This window comes from Globicephala melas, chromosome 13, assembly GCF_963455315.2.
Source record: "Globicephala melas chromosome 13, mGloMel1.2, whole genome shotgun sequence".
Lineage (NCBI taxonomy): Eukaryota > Metazoa > Chordata > Mammalia > Artiodactyla > Delphinidae > Globicephala > Globicephala melas.
The window spans coordinates 72,887,446-72,910,943 of NC_083326.1; the positions used below are offsets into that span (position 1 = coordinate 72,887,446).

Here is a 23,498-nt window from a genome sequence, read left to right on the forward strand (position 1 = left end):
AGCCTCATGGCTTTAAATATGTCTATGCTGGTAATTTGTATCTCAACCCCAGACTTCGTCCCTGAAATCCAGACTCAAATATGCAACTCCCTAGCCAACTTGGATCTCACTAGACACTCAAGTTTGCTTCCAAAGCTGAGCTCCCGACCTTCATGCTACACTGTGCCCTGGCCCGGTCTTTCCTTCTCAGTTAAGGACAATTCCATCCTTCCAGTTGCTAAGGCCAAAAGCCTTAGAGTGGTCCTTGACTCTAACTTTTCTCTCACATCACACTCTATCCATTAGCAAGACCTGTTTATACTCAAAATATAGCCAGTGAAATGATATGATGTCTGGGATTCACTTCCAAATAATACAGGAGGGGAGATGTGGATGGAGATATCATTGAAACAAGATTGTCTGTAGGTTGGGACTTCCCTGGTGGTCCAGTGGTTAGGACTCTGTGCTTCTACTGCAGGGGGCATGGGTTCAATCCCTGGTTGGGGAACTAAGATCCCGCGTGCCGGGCGGCCAATAAAAATAAAAATGGGCAGAAGACCTGAATAAACATTTAAAAAACTGTCTACAGGTTGATAATTGTTGAAGATGGGGGATGGTACGTGGAGGTTCATTGTATTATTCTACTTTTGTTCATGTTTGAAATTTTCCATAATAAGAAAATTGAATCATACCACTTCTCCCTACCTTTCACTGCTACCATTCTGATCCAAGGCGCCACATCTCTTGCCTGGACTGTTGTAGTAGCTTCTTAACTGAATTCCTGCTTCTGCTCTCACCTCCACTCCCCACCCTCTGCTTTTAATCCAATCTTCCCACGAACAGCCAGTGTGATACTCTTAAAATGAAAGTCCATCCATGTCCCTCTTCTGCTTGGAACTCCCCAGTGGCTCCCCATTTCAATCAGAGTAAAAGCCAAAGTCTTAGTGGTCTTCAAGATCCTACACAATTTACCCCCTATCCTTGTACTCAAACCTCATCCCCTCCCACTCTCCTGCCTTGATCATTCCATTCCAGTCACACTGCTATTCCTCAATCCCACCAGGCATACTGCTGCCACAGGGCCTTTGCACTTGCTGTTCCTTCTCCCATTCCTTTTTAATTTATTTTTATTTTTTAAATTTTTTAAAATTTTTTTTATTTTTGACTGAGCCAGGTCTTAGTTGCGGCACACGGGATCTTTCATTGGGGTGTGTGAACTTCTTAGTTGCCGCATACAGACTCTTAGTTGTGGCATGCATGTGGGATCTAGTTCCCCGATCAGGGATCGAACCTGGGCCCCCTGCATTGGGAGAGTGGAGTCTCACCCACTGGACCACCAGGGAAGTCCTACCTTCTCTCATTCTTCCCTCTGACATACATACAGCTCACTCTTCGCCGTCTTCATGTCTTTGCTCAAATGTCTCCTTTTCAGACCTTCCCTAACCACCTTTTTTGAGACTGAACCCCTAAACGTTGCCACTTCTCATCCCCCACACGTAGTCAGTACCTTTTAACCTCTTTCCCTGCTTTATTTTCCTGATTAGGACTTATCACCGTCTTAATTATTATAATGTTACTTATTTATCCTGTTTATTATCTGTCTCCACCATTAGAATGTAAGCCCTCTGCAGTCCGAGAATTTTGCCTATTCACTGCTGTATCCCCAGGACACCTGCGTGGCACATAGCAGGCACTCAACAAATGTTTGTTGAATGAATGAATGAATGGCATTCCGAGTTTCAATCCCTGCCCACCTGTCCAGGCACAGCTCTCACCTCTCCCCTCCCTGCCCTCCAAGCCAACGTGGACCTGACAGCCGAGTCCTGGCACATACCTGGCACATTCACACTTCTCAGCCTTATCCTGTCTTGTGCCCTTTGTCTCCTGGCCACATTCCCAGTCTTTTAAGAGTCATCTCAAGCAGGTGTTTGCTGACACCACAGGTGACCCCAAAGAAACTCTTCTGCCTGAATTTCCACCAGGTTTCTGTGCCCTCTTTTCTCCTAGTACACAGGACACTGGACTCTCTGTGTCTCCTCTGTCTCCCCCACTGCTCTGGGAGCCCCTGGGGCAGGAACCACGTCTTACCTTGTCTTCTTAGCACAATGTCTGGCACCCAGCCAGCACTCACTAGATGTACAATGAAGGAATAACAATACTTGCATTTACTTAATGTTTTCTCTGCTAAATGTTCTCACGCTTAATCCACACAACCTATGGGGTAGGTATTATTCTTAAACCCATTTTAAGGATTATTTATGTGAGGGTCAGAGAGGTTACGAGTCTGGCAAAGGGCAGACGGGAATTCCAGAGTTCGTTCTGCGGAACCCTAGAATTCCCACTGTTCAGCCCAACCTCGAGTGAGTCACTGCTCTTGCTGAGCCTGTTTCGGGTGACAAGGTTGTGGGGATGGGATTGGTGGATACCATCCAACTCCCATCTCCTGGGGGAGTTGCCTTTCCCAGGGCCATCCTCAAGCCAGTTTCAGTTTCCAAATTGTAAAAGGGAAACTAAGAGGTGAGAAACGAAACCTACAGCAGAAAGGGTGATTAAAAGCCCCGCCTGTGAAGGTGGTTTCACACAGTGTCCCTCAGTACCCCAGCTGCAGTGAACGGCCTCCAGGAAGAGGATCCCCTGGTCAGCCAGACGCCCCTTGTTTCCTCTCCACTCTGGTCCTTTGTTCCACAGGGTGCTGGAGGTCAGCTGAGGAGGAGTCCCCTTAAAGAAGAGTGTGTGTGCCAGGAGCTGGGTAGGTGTGTGGGTATAGATCTAGCCACCAGTGGTACTCTCAAGACAGAGATGGCAGTGCTCCCGGAGCTGTTTGTCACCCCAGCTTCCAGGCTGAACTCCTTCGTAACTGACTGCCTGCATCCCAGCCAGAAGTGGAAAAAAGAGGTGCTGGAGACTGTGCAGACCGTGGAGCAGTTCCTGAGGGAGCAGAGCTTCCAAGGGGAGCATGGGCTGGACCAGGAATTGGGGGTGCTGAAGGTGGTCAAGGTGAGACTGGTTCCCTCCATCCCCAGGCCAGGGCTGGGCAAAATGCAGCTTGTGGGTCTACATCCCTGAGGATGCTGGGACCTGTTGCCTCATTATCTCTAGCCCATGCTACTGACATCTCAAGACACTCCATCCCAATGCACTGCTGCCTTGAGCAGAGCAAGTCCAGTAAGGAAGCTAATAATAATAGTGTACTTTTTTGGATGCACTAGCCTAACCCCTTAACATGTATTATGTCTAATTTGTGTACCCTGTGAGGTATGTACTGTTCTTTTCCCATTTTACAGATGAGCAGAATGGAAACTCAGTGATTTAAGATCCATAATGACCAAATGCAATGCAAGGTCTCTGATTGGATCTTGGTGTGAATGGACCATCTGTAAAATATAATTTGGGAACAATTGGGGAAATTTCAATATGGCCAGAATGTTAAATAATATATATAAGGGAATTGTTTTTTTAATATTTATTTATTTTATTTATTTTCTTGGCTGCGTCAGGTCTTAGTTGTGGCAATGCGGGATCTTTTGTTGCAGCGTGCAGGCTCGGGCTTCTCTCTAGTTGTGGCGTGCGGGTTTTCTCTTTCTAGTTGTGGCGCGTGGGCTCCAGGGTGTGTGGGCTTTGTAGTTTGCGGCACACGGGCTCTCTCGTTGAGGCGTGGGAGCTCAGTAGTTGTGGCACGCGGGCTTAGTTGCCCTGCAGCATGAAGGATCTTCGTTCCCTGACCAGGGATCGAACCCGAGTTCCCTGCATTGGAAAGTTGATTCTTTACCACCGGACCACCAGGGAAGTCCCAGGGAACTGTTTTTCTTTGAGGCAAAATAGTTTTGTGGTTATGGGGAAAAATGTTCTCTTTTGTTGGACACAAATGCTAAAGTACTTAGGGACGATGGTCCTTAGCGTCTGTAATTTACTTTAAAGTGGCTTAGCTGAAGGAAATATGGCAGAGTTTAGACTTGTTGAATCTGGGTGGATGTATAAGTGTTCATTGTATGCTCTTTCTATTTTTCTGTTTAAAGTTTTTGATAATGGAAATTTTTTTTAATGGAAGCTCAGAGAGGTGAGGTCACTTGCCCAAGGTCACACAGCTAGTAGTGAAGCTGGGATTTCAACCAGGATCTATCTTACTCCACTCCAGGCTGCCCTCACTGAGCTTTTTTTCCCCAAGCCCTTCCTGCAGCTGCATCATGTCACCTCCTGTCCTAGCTAGGATAATAATGCAAGAAGGTCAAAACTAGAAAGGTGTGATGAAGAAAACAAATTTTGAGGAAAACGATTTTGTTTTTCTGAGTGGCTGCCTAGGCATTTTACAGTATGGTGACCCGACTAACACCAAATGTTCAGAGTCTGGACTTTTAGGTAGGTTTAGGGTATCCCCACAGGTTCCTGCTTTGCCTTCCACGGTGGAACCTTTTAATATAACCACTGAGTGGGCTTCCCTGGTGGTCCAGTGGTTAAGACTCTGAGCTTCCACTGCAGCGGGCACAGTTTCGATCCCTGGTCAGGGAAGTTCTGCATGCCGCACTGTGTGGCCAAAAAACATAAATAAATAAAACTTTTTTTAAATGTAGAGCTAAGAGGGTTTTAAAAAAAATTTTTTTTAATGTAAATGGATACAGCCACTATGGAGAACAGTATGGAGGTTCCTTAAAAAACTACAGATAGAATTACCATACGACCCAGCAATCCCACTACTGGGCATATACCCTGAGAAAACCATAATTCAAAAAGAGTCATGTACCAAAATGTTCATTGCAGCTCTATTTACAATAGCCAGGACATGGAAGCAACCTAAGTGTCCATCATCGGGTGAATGGATAAAGAAGATGTGGCACATATATACAATGGAATATTACTCAGCCATAAAAAGAAATGAAATTGAGTTATTTGTAGCGAGGTGGATGGACCTAGAGTCTGTCATACGGAGTAAAGTAAGTCAAAAAGAGAAACACAAATACCATATGCTAACACATATATATGGAATCTAAGAAATAAAAAAAAAAGGAGGTCATGAAGAACGTAGGGGTAAGACGGGAATAGAGACACAGACCTACTAGAGAATGGACTTGAGGATATGGGGAGGGGGAAGGGTAAGCTGTGACAAAGTGAGAGAGTGGCGTGGACATATATACACTACCAAACATAAAATAGATAGCTAGTGGGAAGCAGCCGCATAGCACAGGAAGATCAGCTTGGTGCTTTGTGACCACCTAGAGGGGTGGGATAGGGAGGGTGGGAGGGAGGGAGACGCAAGAGGGAAGAGATATGGGAACATATGTATATGTATAACTGATTCACTTTGTTATAAAGCAGAAACACACCATTGTAAAGCAATTATACTCCAATAGAGGTGTTAAAAAAAAAAACCACTTCGAGTTAAGCCTGTGAAAAGTTAGTAACCTCTGCCCCCAATCACCTTGTAAGTACTAGGTGCTTGCTACCCTGCTCTATCTCCTGCTGGCTTGTGACCTGGGGTGGAAGACTGCCCTTCCCCCGGCTCACTGTGTCCCCTTGCTTCTGGGATCTGTGAGTAATAAATCATTAAAAAAATTTTTTTTAATTAATTTTGGTTGGAGTATAGCTGCTTTACAATGTTGTGTTAGTTTCTGCTGTACAGCAAAGTGAATCAGTTATACGTATACATATATCCCCTCCTTTTTAGATTTCTTTCTCATTTAGGTCACCACAGAGCATTGAGTAGAGTTCCCTGTGCTATACAGCAGGTTCTCATTAATTATCTCTCTCTCTTTTTTTTTTTTTTTTGCGGTACGCGGGCCTCTCACTGTTGTGGCCTCTCCCGTTGCGGAGCACAGGCTCCGGACGCGCAGGCTCAGCGGCCGTGGCTCACGGGCGCAGACGCTCCGCGGCATGTGGGATCTTCCCGGACCGGGGCACGAACCCGTGTCGCCTGCATCGGCAGGCGGACTCTCAACCACTGCGCCACCAGGGAAGCCCCCTGTGCCCCCCTTTTTAATGTCATGAAATTATTCAGACATCCGCCCCCGCCAGAATTCTCCAACCACCACCCTGTGGAGGATGACTGTTCCCTTGGAGTGGGGATCACTCTGCAGATAAGGCTGAGTCTTGGAAGCGAGGCAGTGGAGTAAATAAGAAGCGTGGGCTGTGGAGTCTGGCTGCCTGGTTGGAAGCACCCACTGTGTGACCCTGGACGAGAGGCTTGCCTCTCCACATCCCCGCTTTGTCTCCTGTAAAGAAGGGATGTTAATACTCCCCACCCGGACTTCCCTGGTGGCACAGTGGTTAAGAATCTGCCTGCCAATGCAGGGGACACGGGTTCGATCTCTGGTCAGGGAAGATCCCACGTGCTGCGGAGCAACTAAGCCCGTACGCCACAGCTACTGAGCCTGCGCTCTAGAGGCACCGAGCCACAACTACTGAGCCTGCGTGCTACAACTACTGAAACCAGCATGCCTAGAGCCCGTGCTCTGCAACAAGAGAAGCCACCGCAATGAGAAGCCCGTGCACCGCAATGAAGAGTAGCCCCCGCTCACCACAGCTAGAGAAAGCCCGCACACGCAGCAAAGAAGACCCAATGCAGCCAAAAATAAATAAATAAATAATTTTTAAAAAAGGAAATACTCCCCGCCCATCCCTCAGGGCGGTGGCGATCATCCGTGGAAAGAGCATCAGGGATTGCCTGGTCCAGGCAGTGGCCTCGGGGTGACGGGACTCTGTGTTCTGCAGGTGGGCTCCTTCGGGAATGGCACAGTGCTCAGGGACAACTCAGAGGTGGAGCTGGTGATGCTCCTGAGTGGTTTCCACAGCTTCCAGGAGGAGGCCAGGCACCACGACGCCGTTCTGAGCCTGCTATGTGAAAAGCTCAGGTATTGCCAGGACCTCCTTAGCCTCCAGCTCCAGGACCTGAGGCTGGTCCAGGGAGTCCACTCTGCTGTCGCCTTCACCATCCAGTCCTGGGAGACTGCGGAGCCCATCACTGTCACCATCGTGCCGGCCTACAGGGTCCTGGGTAAGCGGAAGCCCACCAGACTCACACGACCACCCTCCCGAGGGACCCGCAGCTTCCTCACCTCTCCTTCGTGGCCACGTGCAGACACCTGTATTCACCCATTCAACCCATGTCCTGTGCTGGGTGCTGGGTGACCACAGTGCCTGGGACTGACTCAACTCTGGCTGTCCTGTGGCTCAACTTAGGAAACAGATTTATCAAAGAATCACACAGATAAATATATGATTGGAGAGGAAGTGAGAGCCATGGAGGGGAAGGAGTAAGAGCAACCCTGGGAGCTTCTGAAACATTTACCCCGGGGGCGGGGCCTGTCATTGTCTGTGCTTTCCCGGAAGCAGAGCCTGAGACAGGCATGTGAGGATAAGCAGTCCCAGGAGATGCTGGTGGGGAAGCAGGGGAGTGAGACGGAAGGCGGGGAGCACGACAAGATGCAGGTTGAACTAGTCACCGTGCTGAGCAGCTGGGCTTGTGCCCTGCAGAGCTCTGGGAAAAATGCAGAGCACGTCTCCCCAGTGGGTTGTTGAGTGTTTCATCCACCAGCTTCTGCTTCCCATCAGCCATTGGCTGAGAGCTGCTTCCCAGGAGCACCGATGGCACTAGTAACGGTATCAGCTACAAGCTCAGATGATCCAGCTTTCATCTGGTGCACTGGCTCCTCTTAACTAGAGTGGCTGCTGGGAGTTGCTCCATGGAGAAAGTGTCAGAATTGGGGTCCCATCTGAGCCAGAAAGAGACAGTGGGAGGCATTAGTGTTAGTGATGTACGCCCCACCCTTCAGCAAACGTGCTCTCTGAGCCCAGCTTTCTTATATGGAATTAGTCCTTCCCTATGGTGATGGAAGCTTCATATAAATCGCTGAGAGATCCAAAACAGACATTAAGGGAAACTGAGGGTGTTGGGCACATCAAGAGAGGACAGTAGTCCTTGAGTAGTCTGAGGAATAGAAAACCCACTTTAAAAAAATGTATTTTATTGAAGTCTAGTTGATTTACAATGTTGTGTTAATTTCTGCTGTACAGCAAAGTGAGTAAGTTATCCATAATATACACCATTATGTTTTATCACAGCATATTGAATCTAGTTCCCTGTGCTGTACAGTAGGACCTTGTTGTTTCTCCATCCTATGCATAATAGTTTGCATCTACTGATCCCAAACTCCCAATCCATCCCTCCCCCACCCACCCTCCCCCTTTGGTAACCATAAGTCTGTTCTCTATGACTGTGAGTCTGTTTCTGGAAAACTCACTTTTGATTCTCCGGAAGGACAACCAAGAAGGCAAACTGTTAGTCTCTTAAGCTATGTGGTCCCAGGTCTCCCTGGAGAGATACTCCAATAATTACCAGTCTCTCCCCCATGGAGTAGTCAGCAACCTGGGGCTTCCTGAGCCCTCACTCTCTCCCCTTCGCCTCCTCTCTCTTCAGGGCCATCTGTTCCCAACTCTCATCCCTCCCCAGAGGTCTATGTGAGTCTGATTAAGGCCTGCGGTTCCCCTGGACATTTCTCCCCATCCTTCAGCGAGCTGCAGAGAAACTTCGTGAAACACCGGCCCGCCAAGCTGAAGAGCCTCCTGCGGCTGGTAAAACACTGGTACCTGGAGGTGAGGAGGCTGCCAGGCTGGGGGCAGGAGCGGAAGATGGAGGAGGGAGGGGAAGAAAAAGGCAGGAACCATGTCTGTCATCTCGGGAAACTGCACCAAGAGGCAATGGAGGTGGGGTGCGAGAGAAGGCTCACCTTTTTTTTTTTTTTTTTTTTTTTTTCGGTACGCGGGCCTCTCACTGTTGCGGCCTCTCCCGTTCGGAGCACAGGCTCCGGACGCGCAGGCTCAGCGGCCATGGCTCACGGGCCCAGCCGCTCCGCGGCATGTGGGATCTTCCCAGACCGGGGCACGAACCCATGTCCCCTGAATCGGCAGGCGGACTCTCAACCACTGCGCCACCAGGGAAGCCCAAGGCTCACCTTTTAAAATGTGAACATGGCAGAAGATGCAGATGAAGAAGGAGGAAGGAGAGGAGGGGGAGGAGAAAGAAACAGAGGAGAAAGGAGAGAAATAAGAAACATACTGTATTTCGAAGAACGAGTGCTTGTAATGGTCCAGCTAAAGTCCAGTGCTGGCTAAGGCCAACTTCTCTGGGCTCTCTGGACATTAATCTCAGCTGATTAAGGACTAACAAGCGGAAAAATTCGTTTAATTCCACACTGCACCAATTACCCCTCCAAATGATGGAGTTCCTGAGTCTCGTGATCATTACTGAGTGAGCACATCCACAGCAGCTACTTTTTAGATTTCACATATGATGTCTGCATGGTACCAGGTATATTTCAAACTACCCAGATGAACATGTCATCTGAACTTATGAAAGGAAGACTCAGAAACAAAAAATGAGAAAGAAAGAAAAAAGATGCTTTCTTATTTTTAAAAAAATGGTAAGGGTCAGCTTTTAGAAAGACCAGTCCAGTCCAAAAAGAAAAAAAAAAAAGTATTTAAAGATAAAAATCAGAATATTACCAAAGTTAGTTTATAGTTGGTATGTTTATGGTGGAAAAGCAGTCATTTTCTTACATGATTATCACTTCTACCAAGGTTGTGATGTATCTTCAGATGTTAGCATCACCGAAGCCAAGAATGAAATTGGTTTTTTTGGTCAGTCAGTCACTTAAGAGGGATTGATCCAAGGTTTTGTGGATTTGGAGAGCTAGAACTCAACAAAATGATCTGTTTGCTTTGTTTGTCTGTCTGTCTAAGTGTACAAAGTGTTTTCTTCCTGTATATGACTTGCACATTTATTGTAATGTCCACAGAACAACGTATCAGCTTTACTTCTATAGCCCTTTCTTTGTTCAAGTCTCTGCCACTAAGGGACTTCCCTGGCGACCCAGTAGTTAAGACTCCATGCTTCCACTGCAGGAGGCACAGGTTTGATTCCTAGTCAGGGAACCAAGATCCCCATGTGGCCAAAAACAAACAAACAAGCAAACAAAAAAACCCCAAAAGTTTCTGCCTCTAAGACAAGAATTTGTCTGCATATGGTTTTTTGAAGCAGTTTTTTGATCCAGTATTATTATTTATTTATTTATTTATTTTTGGCTGTGTTGGTTCTTTGTTGCTGCGCCCAGGCTTTCTCTAGTTGCAGACGAGCGGGGGCTACTCTTTGTCGCGGTGCGCGGGCTTCTCATTGCAGTGGCTTCTCTTGTTGCCGAGCACGGGCTCTAGGCGCGCGGGCTTCAGTAGTTGTGGCTCATGGGCTCTAGAGCGCAGGCTCAATAGTTGTGGCGCATGGGCTTAGTTGCTCCGCGGCATGTGGGATCTTCCCTGACCAGGGCTCGAACCTGTGTCCCCTGCATTGGCAGGTGGATTCTTAACCACTGTGCCACCAGGAAAGTCCCTGATTCAGTATTATTAATTTGATGTTTTATTTTATTTGAGAACTTTTATTTAGCTAAGTGTTACAAGATGTGTTTGTTGATCAATACTTAAGGACACAAAGAGTTCATATTGTATGTTAAACAAAACTAGAATCCCGTGATGCTAAAAAGGTTGATAGTTCATTTTTGTCTGGAAACGTAACATCACAGGAGTTGTCGTTCACTTTCATGGTTCAAAATTATTTTATGATTCTTACCAACTCATCTACTGGGGTCAGGGACCAAGGAACATGTAAGTGAGCTTCTCTGGGTTCTATTCACCATCTTAACTGTAAGAATATCACTGATCTCAGAGATGCCCAAGTTTGTGCATGCTCATGACAAACCAAAAAGTGTTACTTTGACTATCTATAATTCTGGGCTTTCATAAGCCTTGCAACAGTATCAGTTTCCAAGAGGGACTTTTGAGCATCATTTCCGCATGTGAAGAGCTGTCCTTGATTTCTTTTGTGTTTTAATTTACCAACAAGCTGATGTTTATGTTCTATCTTTTGAAGTATTTAATTCAGTTCCATTTTGGGAAAAAGGTGGGGCTTTCCCCAGTGTTTTGGCTGAGATTCTGACATAAGTGTTTTGTTTGGTTGTTTTTTTGTTTTGTTTTGGAGGGTTTTTTGTCTTTTGCCATTTTAAGTGTACAAGTCAGTGGCATTAATTACATTCACAATGTTGTGTAAATATCACCATTATTTCCAGAACTTTTTTTTATCATCCAAAACAGAAACTATACCCATTAAACAATAACCTCCCATTCTACCCTCCCTCCAGCCCTGTAATCTCTATTCTACTTTCTATCTCTATGAACTTGACCGCTCTAGGGACCTCTTATAAGTGGAGTCATACAATATTTGTCCTTTTCTGTCTGATCCTTTTTTTCCTTTTTGGCCGTGCCACGCGGCATGCGGGATCTTAGTTCCCCTGACAGGGATGGAACCGTGCCCCCTGCAGTGAAAGGATGAGTCCTACCCACTGGCCCACCAGGGAATTCCCTGTGTCTGATTCTTAACCGTGGGATTATCATACCTAATTGGATGAAATTTCTGACATGAATACAAGTTTACTTATACATTTGATTTATTCTTTTTTTAAAAAAACTAAATTTATTTATTTATTTTTGGCTGCGTTGGGTCTTCGTTGCTACCCGTGGGCTTTCTCTAGTTGCGGCGAGCTGGGGCTACTCTTCGTTGCGGTGCGCGGTCTTCTCATTGCGGTGGCCTCTCTTATTGCGGAGCACGGGCTCTAGGCGCGCGGGCTTCAGTAGTTGTGGCTCGCAGGCTCCAGGGCGCAGGCTCAGTAGTTGTGGCGCACAGGCTTAGTTGCTATGTGGCATGTGGGATCTTCCTGGACCAGGGCTCCTACGCATGTCCCCTGCATTGGCAGGCGGATTCTTAACCACTGAGCCACCAGGAAAGTTCCGATTTATTCTTGATTTATCTAATTCTATCCTGGTAGGAAGGAGGACAGATTTTTTGAACGTATGTAAACGCTACATATTCCTGAAAAGGAACTTAATAAAGACACTTTGTGAATATTAAGCCATCATTCTGAATAGTTTTATAAGCAAGGCCAATTTACATATGCTATTATTTTACAGAATAATTATCTTTGTTTTCCTGAGGATTAGTTAGTTCATAATCTATAATAGGTTTTTTTTTTTTTTTTTTTTTTTTTTTTTGCGGTACGCAGGCCTCTAACCGCCGCGGCCTCTCCCGCCGCGGAGCACAGGCTCTGGACGCGCAGGCTCAGTGGCCGTGGCTCACGGACCCAGCCACTCCACAGCATGTGGGATCCTCCCGGACCGGGGCACGAACCCGTGTCCCCTGCATCGGCAGGCGGACTCCCAACCACTGCGCCACCAGGGAAGCCCTATAATAGGAATTTTTATAGGGATTTTTTTTATTCTGAGGTGTCAGTTGGAATAATATATCATTTACAGAACGTATCTTAGTTTGCACATGTATTTCCGTATATTGAGGGTAGGAGAGTAAGAAAGAAAGGGTTTTTTGTTTTTTTTTCTCTCTCTCACATAGTCATCAATAGAACATTAACCTGAGTAATTAATTCTCATTTTGTTAAGCAATCTGCTCTTATGAAGTTGCCTACTTCTGAAATAAAAGATTCTGGTGAAATTCTGACTCAGTCCCCTTTGGTGGCCATGAGTCTTTATCCACGAATTTATTACACTTCATAAATTTCCCATAGTGGAGTTGGGGGGAAGAGATTTGCTGGCAGATAGATTATATTGTAATCAGACCATTCTTTTATGAAATCCTTTTTTTTTTTCATTTACATACATAAAAACAAAAAGAATTGGCAGCTGTGATTTACTATTTTAATTACGGGTCCAAAATAAACACAGCATAAAATCTAACAGTCCATCAGCTCCTAATTTTACAGGGCTGTTTTCCAGGAATCATATGTGTGTGCGTGCACACACCGCACCCCTACCCCCCAATTTTTGAGTGATTTAAATTCATAATGGCATACAAGACAACAATAACAGGGCTCCCAGGAGATATCTGAATACTCAAGACAAACAGACCAAAAGAGAGCGAGAGAGAGCGAGAGCGAGAGCGAGCGAGCGAGAGAGAGAGAGAGAGAGAGAGAGAGAGAGAGAAACACAAAATACAATCAAACTCTCATCGACTGCCACTCAGCAGAGAATAAATTCCTATCATCCGTCTCCTGACAGAGACCACCAGATGGTCAAACCATAAAAGCAGAGTCACCAATTGTAGTCATCAGTGAGGACATAAGTGGCCCCATGCAAATAGGTACAAGAACCAGAATCAGACTTGTCCAAGAATCAGACAATCTAGAATCAGAAATAAAAACAGAGTAGAGGTGGGGAGGGAGGAGAGAAACGTCAGAAGAATAAAAGCTATTGTCATACAAGATTCACCCTCAGAATTGAAAAAAGGGGCACATATGAATGTAAACAGCCCATGGGGAGCATTTCTCAGGCAACACAGTTTACTCAGCTTTGGAACAGTCTCAGTGGAACCTCCAGCTGCAACCAGAAACAAGAGGTAAAAAGTCATTCATTAAATAAGAACTTGCAGAGAAGTTGCAAGGGAATCAGACTGCAGAAGGAAAGGCTTAATCGAATAAAAAAATATATAATAGGCGTTTAAAGAAAAAACGATTACCAAGATTACTAGGTTTATAGTTCATCTCTGTTGATGGTGGAAAAATAGCAAATTTCTCACATGCTTATCAGATCTAGAAAGGTCATGAAGTATTGCAACTTCGCAAAAGTCAGAGAAATCCAAAATATGAAGAAATCAGAGCATCGCTAACATAAATCAGCACTGGAAGGGAACATACATCCTTTCTTCTGGTTTGCTCTTTTTTTTTTTTTAATGTACCATTAAATAGTCTATCAAAAGTCCTAAAAGAAATGAACGGCTCATTTTTCCTAAGGCTTACATCTTATGATTACAGGCATTCTGCATTTTCTTTGTCATGTAAATTTTAAGAATCTCGCTAGTAAAATTTCACTAGTATTGGAGAAAATAAATTGTCTTGTCATGAGTTTACATTCTTAACAAAATTATAATTTTATTAGTTAAGATTTACAGCTTTGTGAGATGTGAATTCACAAAATGTTACAAAAACAAATTCATTAATGTATAAATAAGTTTGAAATCAATTAAAAACATTTTAAAGTCAAGAATAAAGTTGTTTTTGTTAGTTACAGGAAAGGCACAGGTTTCATTTATTTTGGGGACTGGAACTAGACCAGATGGCCTTGTTTCTGTTTGTTTCAAGGTCAAAGTGGGTTTTTGTCTTTTTGAGGGGTGTGATATAAAACTTATTTATAATGGCCACAGGACAAGATGTCAATTTTGCTTCCACAAACCAAATAGCTGGATGTTTGACAGAAATTTTCATTTCCTAACTCAATGTTAGAGAGGTTCTTTAGACAGGAGGTGACTGCTCTCCGTTAAGATGCTTTCTTTTTCAAGTAACAGAAAAACAGAAAAACCAATTCAAACTGGCTTAACCAATAAAGAGAATTATCAGCTTATGTGTGAAAACCCACAGCAGTGGAGAGGAGGCTTCAGGCACTGTTTGATGAATGCTCCAGCTCAGTTTCTTTATAATACTCTCAGCGTCTCTCAATTCTATATGTCACCTTGGTCCACAGGCTGGCTTCCCTCATGGTGGCAGAATGGCCACATCTGTTCCTGCCCTCACATCCACATACAAGAGAGGACTTCTCTTCTTTCAACCACTGAACAAAAGAACTAGGCTTGACTCAAATTAAGCCAACTTAGATTACAAAGCTTCTCTTGAACCAATCACTTGGCAAGGGGAATAGGTTTATACTGGTGAGCCTATCCAGTCAGGGCCAACCCTAGAGAGGAGGATTGGGTCAATCCCATCCAAACAGCATGGCTACTATACAATGGGGAAGGAAGAAACGCCTGTTAGAGAGGCAACCCCAATGTTCACCATGGATTCTCAGCTGTTACCTAGTCCTATAGTCCCCCAACACACGCATACTATTTTTTTTCTCTTTAGCTAAGACTTTATATAAGACTTTTTCTTCTTTAAAAGAAATCTTTCAGGGGGCTTCCCTGGTGGCACAGTGGTTGGGAGTCCGCCTGCCGATACAGGGGACGCGGGTTCGTGTCCCGGTCTGGGAGGATCCCACGTGCCGCGGAGCGGCTGGGCCCGTGGGCCATGGCCGCCGAGCCTGCGCATCCGGGGCCTGTGTTCCTCAGCGGGAGAGGCCACAACAGTGAGAGGCTCGCGTACTGCAAAAAAAAAAAAAAAAAGAAATCTTTCAGAAGCCTAAATAGATTAAAATGGAGCTGCTTAGGCTGGGGTGCTGATGACAGAGCCCAACCTGCTCACTCCTTGGGACACCCCTTTATCACTCAATTTCCGGGAGTTATGTCAAGCACAGTTTGAAACCAACTGGAGTAACCTAGCTCCTTAATTCTAAAATGGAGAAACCCATTTAGGGCCAGAGAGGGAAAGTGACTTGGCCAAGACTACGCAGCCATTAGGTAGCAGAGCCGGGACCACAACTTGGATTTTTCTAGTTTCTGGCTCAATGTCATCCTTATAAGGAATCTTGGGGTCTCGCTCTCTCTTCCCATGTCTTTCAACAGTGCGTGAAATCCTGGTGCCTTAGGGCCGAGCTACCCCCTCTCTATGCCCTTGAGCTACTGACCATCTACGCCTGGGAAGTGGGTACTCAGGAGGAGGCATGTTTCGGGTTGGACAACGGCCTGGCCACCGTGATGAGACTGCTTCAGCAGTATAAGTTACTCTGTATCTACTGGACCAACTACTACACGTTCCAGAACCCGATCATTGAGGACTTTGTCAGAAAACAGCTCAAAAAAGAGAGGTACTAGATCACTGCATGCCAACCACATCTCAAAGAGAAAAGAAAGAGAATTAAGGGAAAGGTGGTATCGAGTTTTCTGGGTGGGCTTTATTAAGTAGGAAAGCTGATATCTCACCCTGACACACTTGACATCTCAAGTTGACTGCCTTTCAAAATTGCAAGGACCTTAGGGGCTATAAGCCTTTTCCTTGTTCCTCGAGCCACCACCCCACCCTACCTTAGCCCTCTTGCCCTCAGAAGACCATTTCAGAAAAACATTTCAGAAAAGCTAAGCTACCTTAGCTTTTTAGTGACAGCACGGGAAACTGGAAAGAACCAGGGAGACCCAAGTGTAAGCCCAGCTCCACCATTTTCTCATCTCTATTCCTCATCTGTAAAACAGGAGTAATTGGCACCAAACATGCAGGACTGTTGGGAGAGTCAGACAAAATATTTGTAAAGGGCCTACAGTATCTAGCCTATGGTAGATGCCAGATAAATGTTGTAGCACATGCTGCCTGTACCCATTCGTATCCCCTGGGCCTTTACTGTTTCCAGGAAGGCTGGTTCAACCTCCAGCTGTCAGCACCTGCGTCCCTTGGCCTGTGGGTTTTCAGCTTCCCCCAGTGACTGGTGGAAGTTGGTGTATAAATACCCCAGCTCCCTCCCATCTCAGATGGAGGGACTCTCTTTGGGACACATGTTCTCTACTACTTCCCAGAGTCCAGCCTGGGGGACTAGCCCCCAGTTGCTCACAGTGGTAATCACCTTGACACATACCCTTTACTGGCATCCTTCCCTTCCCTGTCTCACTTTCCCACTCTCTTATTGGTGCTTCCTGGTATCTCCTTCCAAATAAATGACTTGCACTCAAATCCTGATCTTAGGATCTGCTTCTGGGGGAACCCAGCCTGGGACATCTCTTTACATTAGAAGTTTTAGGTCAATGCAAGCAATATCGCAAGGTTGTTTATTATTCCCTTATGTGAGTGTCGGGTCTTTTTTTACAACGGAGAAAAACCTGGCCTCCTAATGAAAAGAGGATTTATTGTAAGGATGCCCAGAAAATTGACCTTGGAAAACCACTGGGACCTGAGGCAAATCTATAGACTCCCCTTCTCTCTGTTGCTCACTCTTATTGCCCACGTGCTCCCTTTCCTCTCACTGCTTCTCTCTCCACACCTGTTCGGCTCCCCTCTTACTCCTAGTTGATGAGGAACCTCCATCATTCCTGGTCCAAACTCCAGAGGGAACAAGTCTGATCTCTGGGCACAGGGCCTGCATATCAGGTCACCTGGTGGGTCACTTTGGGTCAGGTGACCCCACCCCATAGGTCAGCGTGTTATTACTCTAAATGAGGCAGGACCATTCAGGGAGTCAGGGATGTTGGGAGTTGAGAGCATGGAGCCTAAGGTGTCTTGTTCATGTCAGTAGCCTGCTATCACATTGTGTCACTTAGATAAAAATCTCAGCTCCCACCTAAGTCAAAAGCTCCTGGAGTACAAGGGCCAGGTCTTGATCATGGGCTTGCCATCCAGCACATGTGGTCACCCCAAGCAACCCAAATAGGCTATTAGACCCCCTTCAAGCCAATATTCTTTAAAGTATTTATTCAACATTTACCTAGAGGAGAGATGCTTGGAGACAGCCCAACCTCTCCTCTGTTGAGGCAGAGGAGATGGGTAAGAATCCCTAGGGATAACCTAGGGAGGTCTGTGCCTCAGTTTCCTCATCTGTAAAATGGGGGAAAATCATCATCACCATCATCATCATCATAGGCCCTACCTTATAGAATTGCTGTAGGGATTAAAATAGGTTAATTCACATAGGGTTTGAGCCCATGCCTCAATAAACATCAGTAAATAGTGGTGGTGGTGTTACTGTCATCCAAAGCAATTCAGCAGCTCTAGCCTTGAACTCACTTATGTAGCCTGTTCAGCAAAATGAAGGCTCTGAACTTGAGGCCCACCTGCCTGAGTGGGCCACTGTTACTGTTCCAGCATGCCTTTGGAGCTCCCACCCTCCGTACACCTCAAAAATTCCTTGCAAACACCTAAAGTACTCTGCCCAAGAGGAATTCTTGGAAACAGAATCCTCTCCATTCTGTTACTCTCCGGCAATGTTTTTCGGCCCTCCTAGACTGACAATCCTGGGCTCTGGACATAGCAGATGCTCAGATGATTGCCAAGAAGGTTTCTTTCTGGCTTGTGGGCCTCCAAACCAGAAAGAACCTGGGCGCCTTCTCTCTGTGTTGCAGGCCTATCATCCTGGATCCGGCTGACCCCACCCACAATGTGGCAAAAGGCTACAGATGGGACATAGTCGCTCAGAGGGCCTGCCAGTGCCTGAAACAGGACTGTTGCTATGACAACTACGATAACCCAGTCGCCAGATGGAACGTGAAGGTAATGGCTCCTCTCTGGGATGCCAGGAGCTTGAAGCTCAGAATGAGATAACTGCATAGTATTTAATTCTGTGCCGATGGAGCCAAGAGGACTTTGTATCAGTTTGAGGCCTAGCTGCACCACCTACCAGCTCTGTGAACTTGGGGAAATTATTCAACTGTCTGAGCTTCAGGTTCTTTATCTTCAAATTCTTGTTTTCCTGTTTTTTCTTCTTCCCATAACCTACCAAAGAATCACTGGGATTCTTTGCTCTCAGTCATTCTCTGCATAAGCTGAGCCCAGGCAAGTCAATTCAATCAGGTGTTTTGTGCCAGCACCAGGCTTGGGGTTGATGGGGGGTGACCACGGGGGCAACAATGGTTCAGAAATAAGACATGGCCACAACCCTTAAGAAACTTGCCAGATGGAAGCAAACTTGCACAAAACTGCTAAATAGAATCACCAGAGAAGATACTCAGAAAACAAAAAACTGCCATATAATATTATAATGTGATGCCAAACCCACAGTACAGATAAAGAACATAATAATCTATTATGCTTTGTGCTTTATGATTTGCATAGCACTTGTTCAGGGACAAGTCTATAAAATAGAAAGGTCAAGTCGTAGTATTATCTTTATCGTTACTATCCCCATTTTACAGATGAGGAGATTGAGGCTCAGAGAGGTAAAGTGAATTAACCAAGGTCACACTGCTAAGAAGCAGCAGAGCCAGAACTCACACCCAGGTCTTTGTGGGGCTGTGGAATCGGAAAATAAATGTCATCATCATAAGTCACCAAGGAAGATTCCTTGAAGAAATTAAGGCATGAGGTGGGCCCTAAAAGCCAAGGACGGATGTAGACACTCAGAACAAAGGGTACTCCATCCAGGGAGAGGGTCAGGGTAGGGGATGAGGGGCAAAGGACTACAGTTGTGTGCAAAAGACTGAGGTGCTTAGAGCAGAAGGCAGAAGCAGAATCAGGGGCTCCCTAATAAGGAGCAGAGATTACAAACTGGGGGCCCACCAGCCATATGAGGCCCACAGATGGGCTGAAAAGTATATGCTTTTGGATTTTTCCTGAATATAAAAACCATCACGAAAAGATTTTTATCTTGACAAATCAGAAGACTTGGCAATGCTGGGCCTATATTCCTTCTTAAAAGGATCAGCTAGAGGTCGGCCCACCATTCCCCTCCCCCAGCACCTTCCAGATGTTGCTCTTCAGACATCTGGGGCTCTCAGGCCCTTGAGTGTGGCCTCCGGTGGTGAAGAACAGACTTTGGAGTCTGGCTGACCTCAGTTCAAATACCCGCTCGTGTGGGCAGAAGACCTAAATAGACATTTCTCCAAAGAAGACATACAGATGGCCAACAAATACATGAAAAGATGCTCAACATCACTAATCATTAGAGAAATGCAAATCAAAACCACAAACCTCACGCCAGTCAGAATGGCCATCATCAAAAAATCTAGAAACAATAGATGCTGGAGAGGGTGTGGAGAAAAGGGAACCCTCCTGCACTGTCGGTGGGAAGGTGAATTGATACAGCTACTATGGAGAACTGTATGGAAGTTCCTTAAAAAACTAAAAATAGAACTACCCTATGACCCAGCAATCCCACTACTGGGCATATGCCCTGAGAAAACCATAATTCAAAAAGATACATGTACTATAATGTTCACTGCAGCACTATTTACAATAGCCAGGACATGGAAGCAACCTAAATGTCCACCAACAGATGAGTGCATAAAGAAGATGTGTCACATATGTACAGTGGAATATTGCTAAGCCATAAAAAGGAACGAAATCGAGTTATTTGTAGTGAGGCGGATGGACCTAGAGTCCGTCATACAGAGTGAAGTAAGTCAGAAAGAGAAAAACAAATACTGTATGCTAACGCATATATATGGAATATGAAAAAGCAGTATTGATGAACCTAGTGGCAGGGCAGGAATAAAGACGCAGACGTAGAAAACGGACTTGAGGACATGGGGGGTGGGGAAGGGGAAGCTGGGATGAAGCGAGAGAGTAGCATTGACATATATTCACTACCAAATGTAAAATGGATGGCTAGTGGGAAGCTGCTGCATAGCAAAGGGAGATCAACTCGATGCTTTGTGACCACCTAGAGGGGTGGGATAGGGAGGGTGGGAGAGAGGCTCAAGAGGGAGGGGATATGGGGATATATGTATACATATAGCTGATTCACTTTGTTGTACAGCGGAAACTAACACAACATTGTAAAGCAATTATACTCCAATAAAGATGTGGAAGAAAAACAAACAAACAAATACCTGCTCTGCTCCTCACTACTTTTGTGATGGTCAATAAATGGCATAACCCTGCTCAGCCACAGTTTCCTCATCTGTAAAATGGGCTAATAGCAGAACCAACCTCATAGGGCTGCTGTGAGAATAAAATACATTAAGAAGAGGATGAACGGCACCCAGCACAGGGCCTGGAAGGTGATTGGAACCCCCTAAATGTTTGCAGCTGCTGCTGTCGTTGTAAAGATGAGGACAGGTAAAGGGCACTTTTGTACTCAGACAGAGGGGTGTGGACTTAACCCCTCTTTGTCCTCTCCCTTCCAGGGGGCACGAGACATCCAACTGACAGTGGAGGAGTGGGGTTCCTCGGATTTCATCATCATGGTGAACCCTTATGACTCCATAAAGAAGGTTAAAAGGAAGATCCAGTGGAACCTGGGCTCCACATCCCTACAGCGTCTGTCCTTCCAGGAGCCCGGTGGGGAGCGACAGCTCCTCAGTAGCCAGTACTCCTTGGCCGATTACGGGGTTTTCTCCGACACTCGCATCTGTCTGCTGCAGACCATCTCCCCTGAGATCCAGGTCTTTGTGAAGAATCCCAGTGGTGGGAGCCACGCCTATGCCATTTACCCTAATAGCCTTGTCCTGAGCCTGAAGCTGCAGATTGAAGTCAAGGAGGGGCTGCTCAGAGAGAAGCAACAGCTAGAGTTCCAAGGCCAAGTCCTGCAGGATGGGTGGAGTTTGATGAGCTATGGTGTCCAAGACAGCACCACCCTCACGCTGAAGAAAGAAGGAAAGAAGAACCCAGCTAGTTCCTCTGAAAGACCTCTCTGTGCATTTCTGCCATTTAATCCAGACCCCATCAGTTCCACCTAACCTTGCCAGTAGACGGATGACGAGGGACATGAGAGACTAGATATACAAACGAACAATGGCCAGACCATATTCGACAATAGAACTCTGACCCACAAGGTCTGCAGCCACCAGCCCGAAGCCAAACCACAATGCCTGCATCAATCAAGCCCAAACCATCAGGATTTGGTCAATAACTGCCAGCTTCCTTATTCCCTCCCTTCCAATTTAGGATCGATGAAAGAAAGCCAAACAAGCTCCCTAACCAATCACATAGGACAGCCTGCTTCTGCTTAGCCCGCCTCCAGCTTCCCCGTGCAAACAGCCTCAGTCAGGGTATGCCTGAAGCCTTCCCTTTTTCCCACTATAAAGCTGTCCCACCGCCCTGCTTGCATTGGAGTCTCTGCCAAAGGCAACAGATGGTGGCTGATTCCCTGGCTATAGCAAGTTGGGAATAAATAATCTTTGTTTGTTCTCTTTCGGATGGTCTTCATTTCTTTCCACAGATGCTAAGGCTGTCCTGGCATTATTGCTTAAACATTTGAGCCTCTCAACTCTGGAAAGTGAGGACTGTAGGGAAACTGAGATGAAGAAAAGCAAAGTCTGGGAGAGCGAGGATGATGTGGTGTTAAAAGTCCCCTTGGACTTCCCTGGTGGCACGGTGGTTAAGAATCTGTCTGCCAATGCAGGGGACACGGGTTTGAGCTCTGGTCTGGGAAGATCCCACATGCCACGGAGCACCTAAACCCGTGTGCCACAACAAGAGAAGCCACCACGATGAGAAGCCTGCACACCGCAACAAAGACCCAACACAACCAAAAGTAAAAATATAATAAATTTTTAAAAATCCCCTCAACTTATTTACAAAACAGAAGTAGAGTCACGGATGTAGAAAACAAACTTATGGTTACCAGAGGAAGGCAGGTAGGGTGGTGAGGGATAAATTGGGAGATTGGGACTGACATATACACACTACTATATATAAAATAGATGACTAATAAGAACCTGCTGTATAGCACAGGGAATTCTTCTCAATACTCTGTAATGGCCTATATGGGAAAATAATCTAAAATGAAAAAAAAAAGAGTGCATATATGTATATGTATAACTGATTCACTTTGCTATACACCTGAAACTAACACAACATTATAAATCAACTATACTCCAATATAAAAACAAACAAACAAATTCCCTCAACTCCTGCAATACACACACAAACAGTACCTAATTGTCCAAGGATGTAAGGAAAGTAATAGCATCTTTAGCATCAAAGGACATCATGTGATCAGGTTTACTCCAATCAACCCATTAAAAAGTTTGCTTTTTCCCCCCTCCCCTTTGCCCCACTTTCTAAGGGACTACTCACTGTAGGGGGGAAAAATGTACTTTATAATTGGTTCTCAATAGTCTCTGGGCAATTTATCAATAGCAGCCTGTTTCCCACCTCTTTTTGCCTTCAGGGGCGGAAAGAGTGCCTCCTTTCCATGGAGCAGACAGGTGAGTCCATCCCACACCCTCTGTATCCTTTATAAAGCCCAGTATAGCCCACATTGTAGGTAGTGGACCAATTCTTGTTTAATAGAATGATGAATAAGTTACCTTCCTCTCTTTCATGATAGGAAAGCTGAGGCCAGAGAGTTTATTTTTAAAAAATTTTGACACACTTAGCTTCAAAGATAAAACACAAAGAAAAGCATTCCAAAGACAAAAGTGATTTTGTTCATATTTTATATTGGAGTATCTTAACTGTGGAGATTCTAATGTGTCGGTCCTGGGGGGATCTTAGGAGTCAGTATTTTAAAGTTTCCCAAATGTTTCCGATGTGCAGGTTGAGTGAAGTCCTGAGCTAGAAAAACGCAGAATGTTTCCCAAACCATATTGTGCAACAGAATCACCTAGGATAGTGCCTCTCAAACTTTAATGTGCACACAAATCACTTGGAGATCCTGTTTAAATGCAAGTTCTGATTCAGGAGGTCTGGGCTGAAGCCAAGATTCTGCATTTTCTAACAGGCTCTGGAGTTTGCCGGTGCTGCTGGTTCACGGATTATACACTGAGTAGCAGCAAGGCCCTAGGATGTTGGAGGAAATACAGATTCCTGAGTCCCACTCTCGGGGGGGTCTGATTCGCCTAGTTTTTAGTGAGACTCAACAATCTGCATTTTAAAAAGTTCCCTAAGGTGCTCTTGATGCCCAGACGGATTTACCAAAACCTGGGAACCAATCCTGGCTCATTAACCCCTTGTGTGACCTTAAGCAATTCT

At 45.6% G+C, this 23,498-nt stretch overlaps 1 protein-coding gene across 1 annotated transcript; it reads left to right on the forward strand.

Moving 5' to 3' along the window:
* The first annotated feature begins 2,494 nt into the window (after window positions 1-2,494).
* Window positions 2,495-21,709, forward strand: OASL (2'-5'-oligoadenylate synthetase like). The gene is made up of 6 exons (XM_030860572.3): window positions 2,495-2,976; window positions 6,682-6,964; window positions 8,387-8,562; window positions 15,509-15,750; window positions 17,987-18,134; window positions 20,708-21,709. The coding sequence occupies exons 1-6, from the start codon at window positions 2,779-2,781 to the stop codon at window positions 21,257-21,259; spliced, it is 1,599 nt and encodes a 532-aa protein (XP_030716432.1). The 5' UTR covers window positions 2,495-2,778; the 3' UTR covers window positions 21,260-21,709.
* Window positions 21,710-23,498: the final 1,789 nt, after the last annotated feature.

What these genes read in the sequence shown, in the direction of transcription:
- OASL (XM_030860572.3), top strand. Translation starts at nt 2,779, where the DNA reads ATGGCAGTGCTCCCGGAGCTGTTTGTCACCCCAGCTTCCAGGCTGAAC. An exon ending in GGGTGCTGAAGGTGGTCAAG is followed by an intron (nt 2,977 to 6,681) that starts GTGAGACTGGTT and finishes TGTGTTCTGCAG; the next exon opens with GTGGGCTCCTTCGGGAATGG. An exon ending in TCGCCAGATGGAACGTGAAG is followed by an intron (nt 18,135 to 20,707) that starts GTAATGGCTCCT and finishes TCTCCCTTCCAG; the next exon opens with GGGGCACGAGACATCCAACT.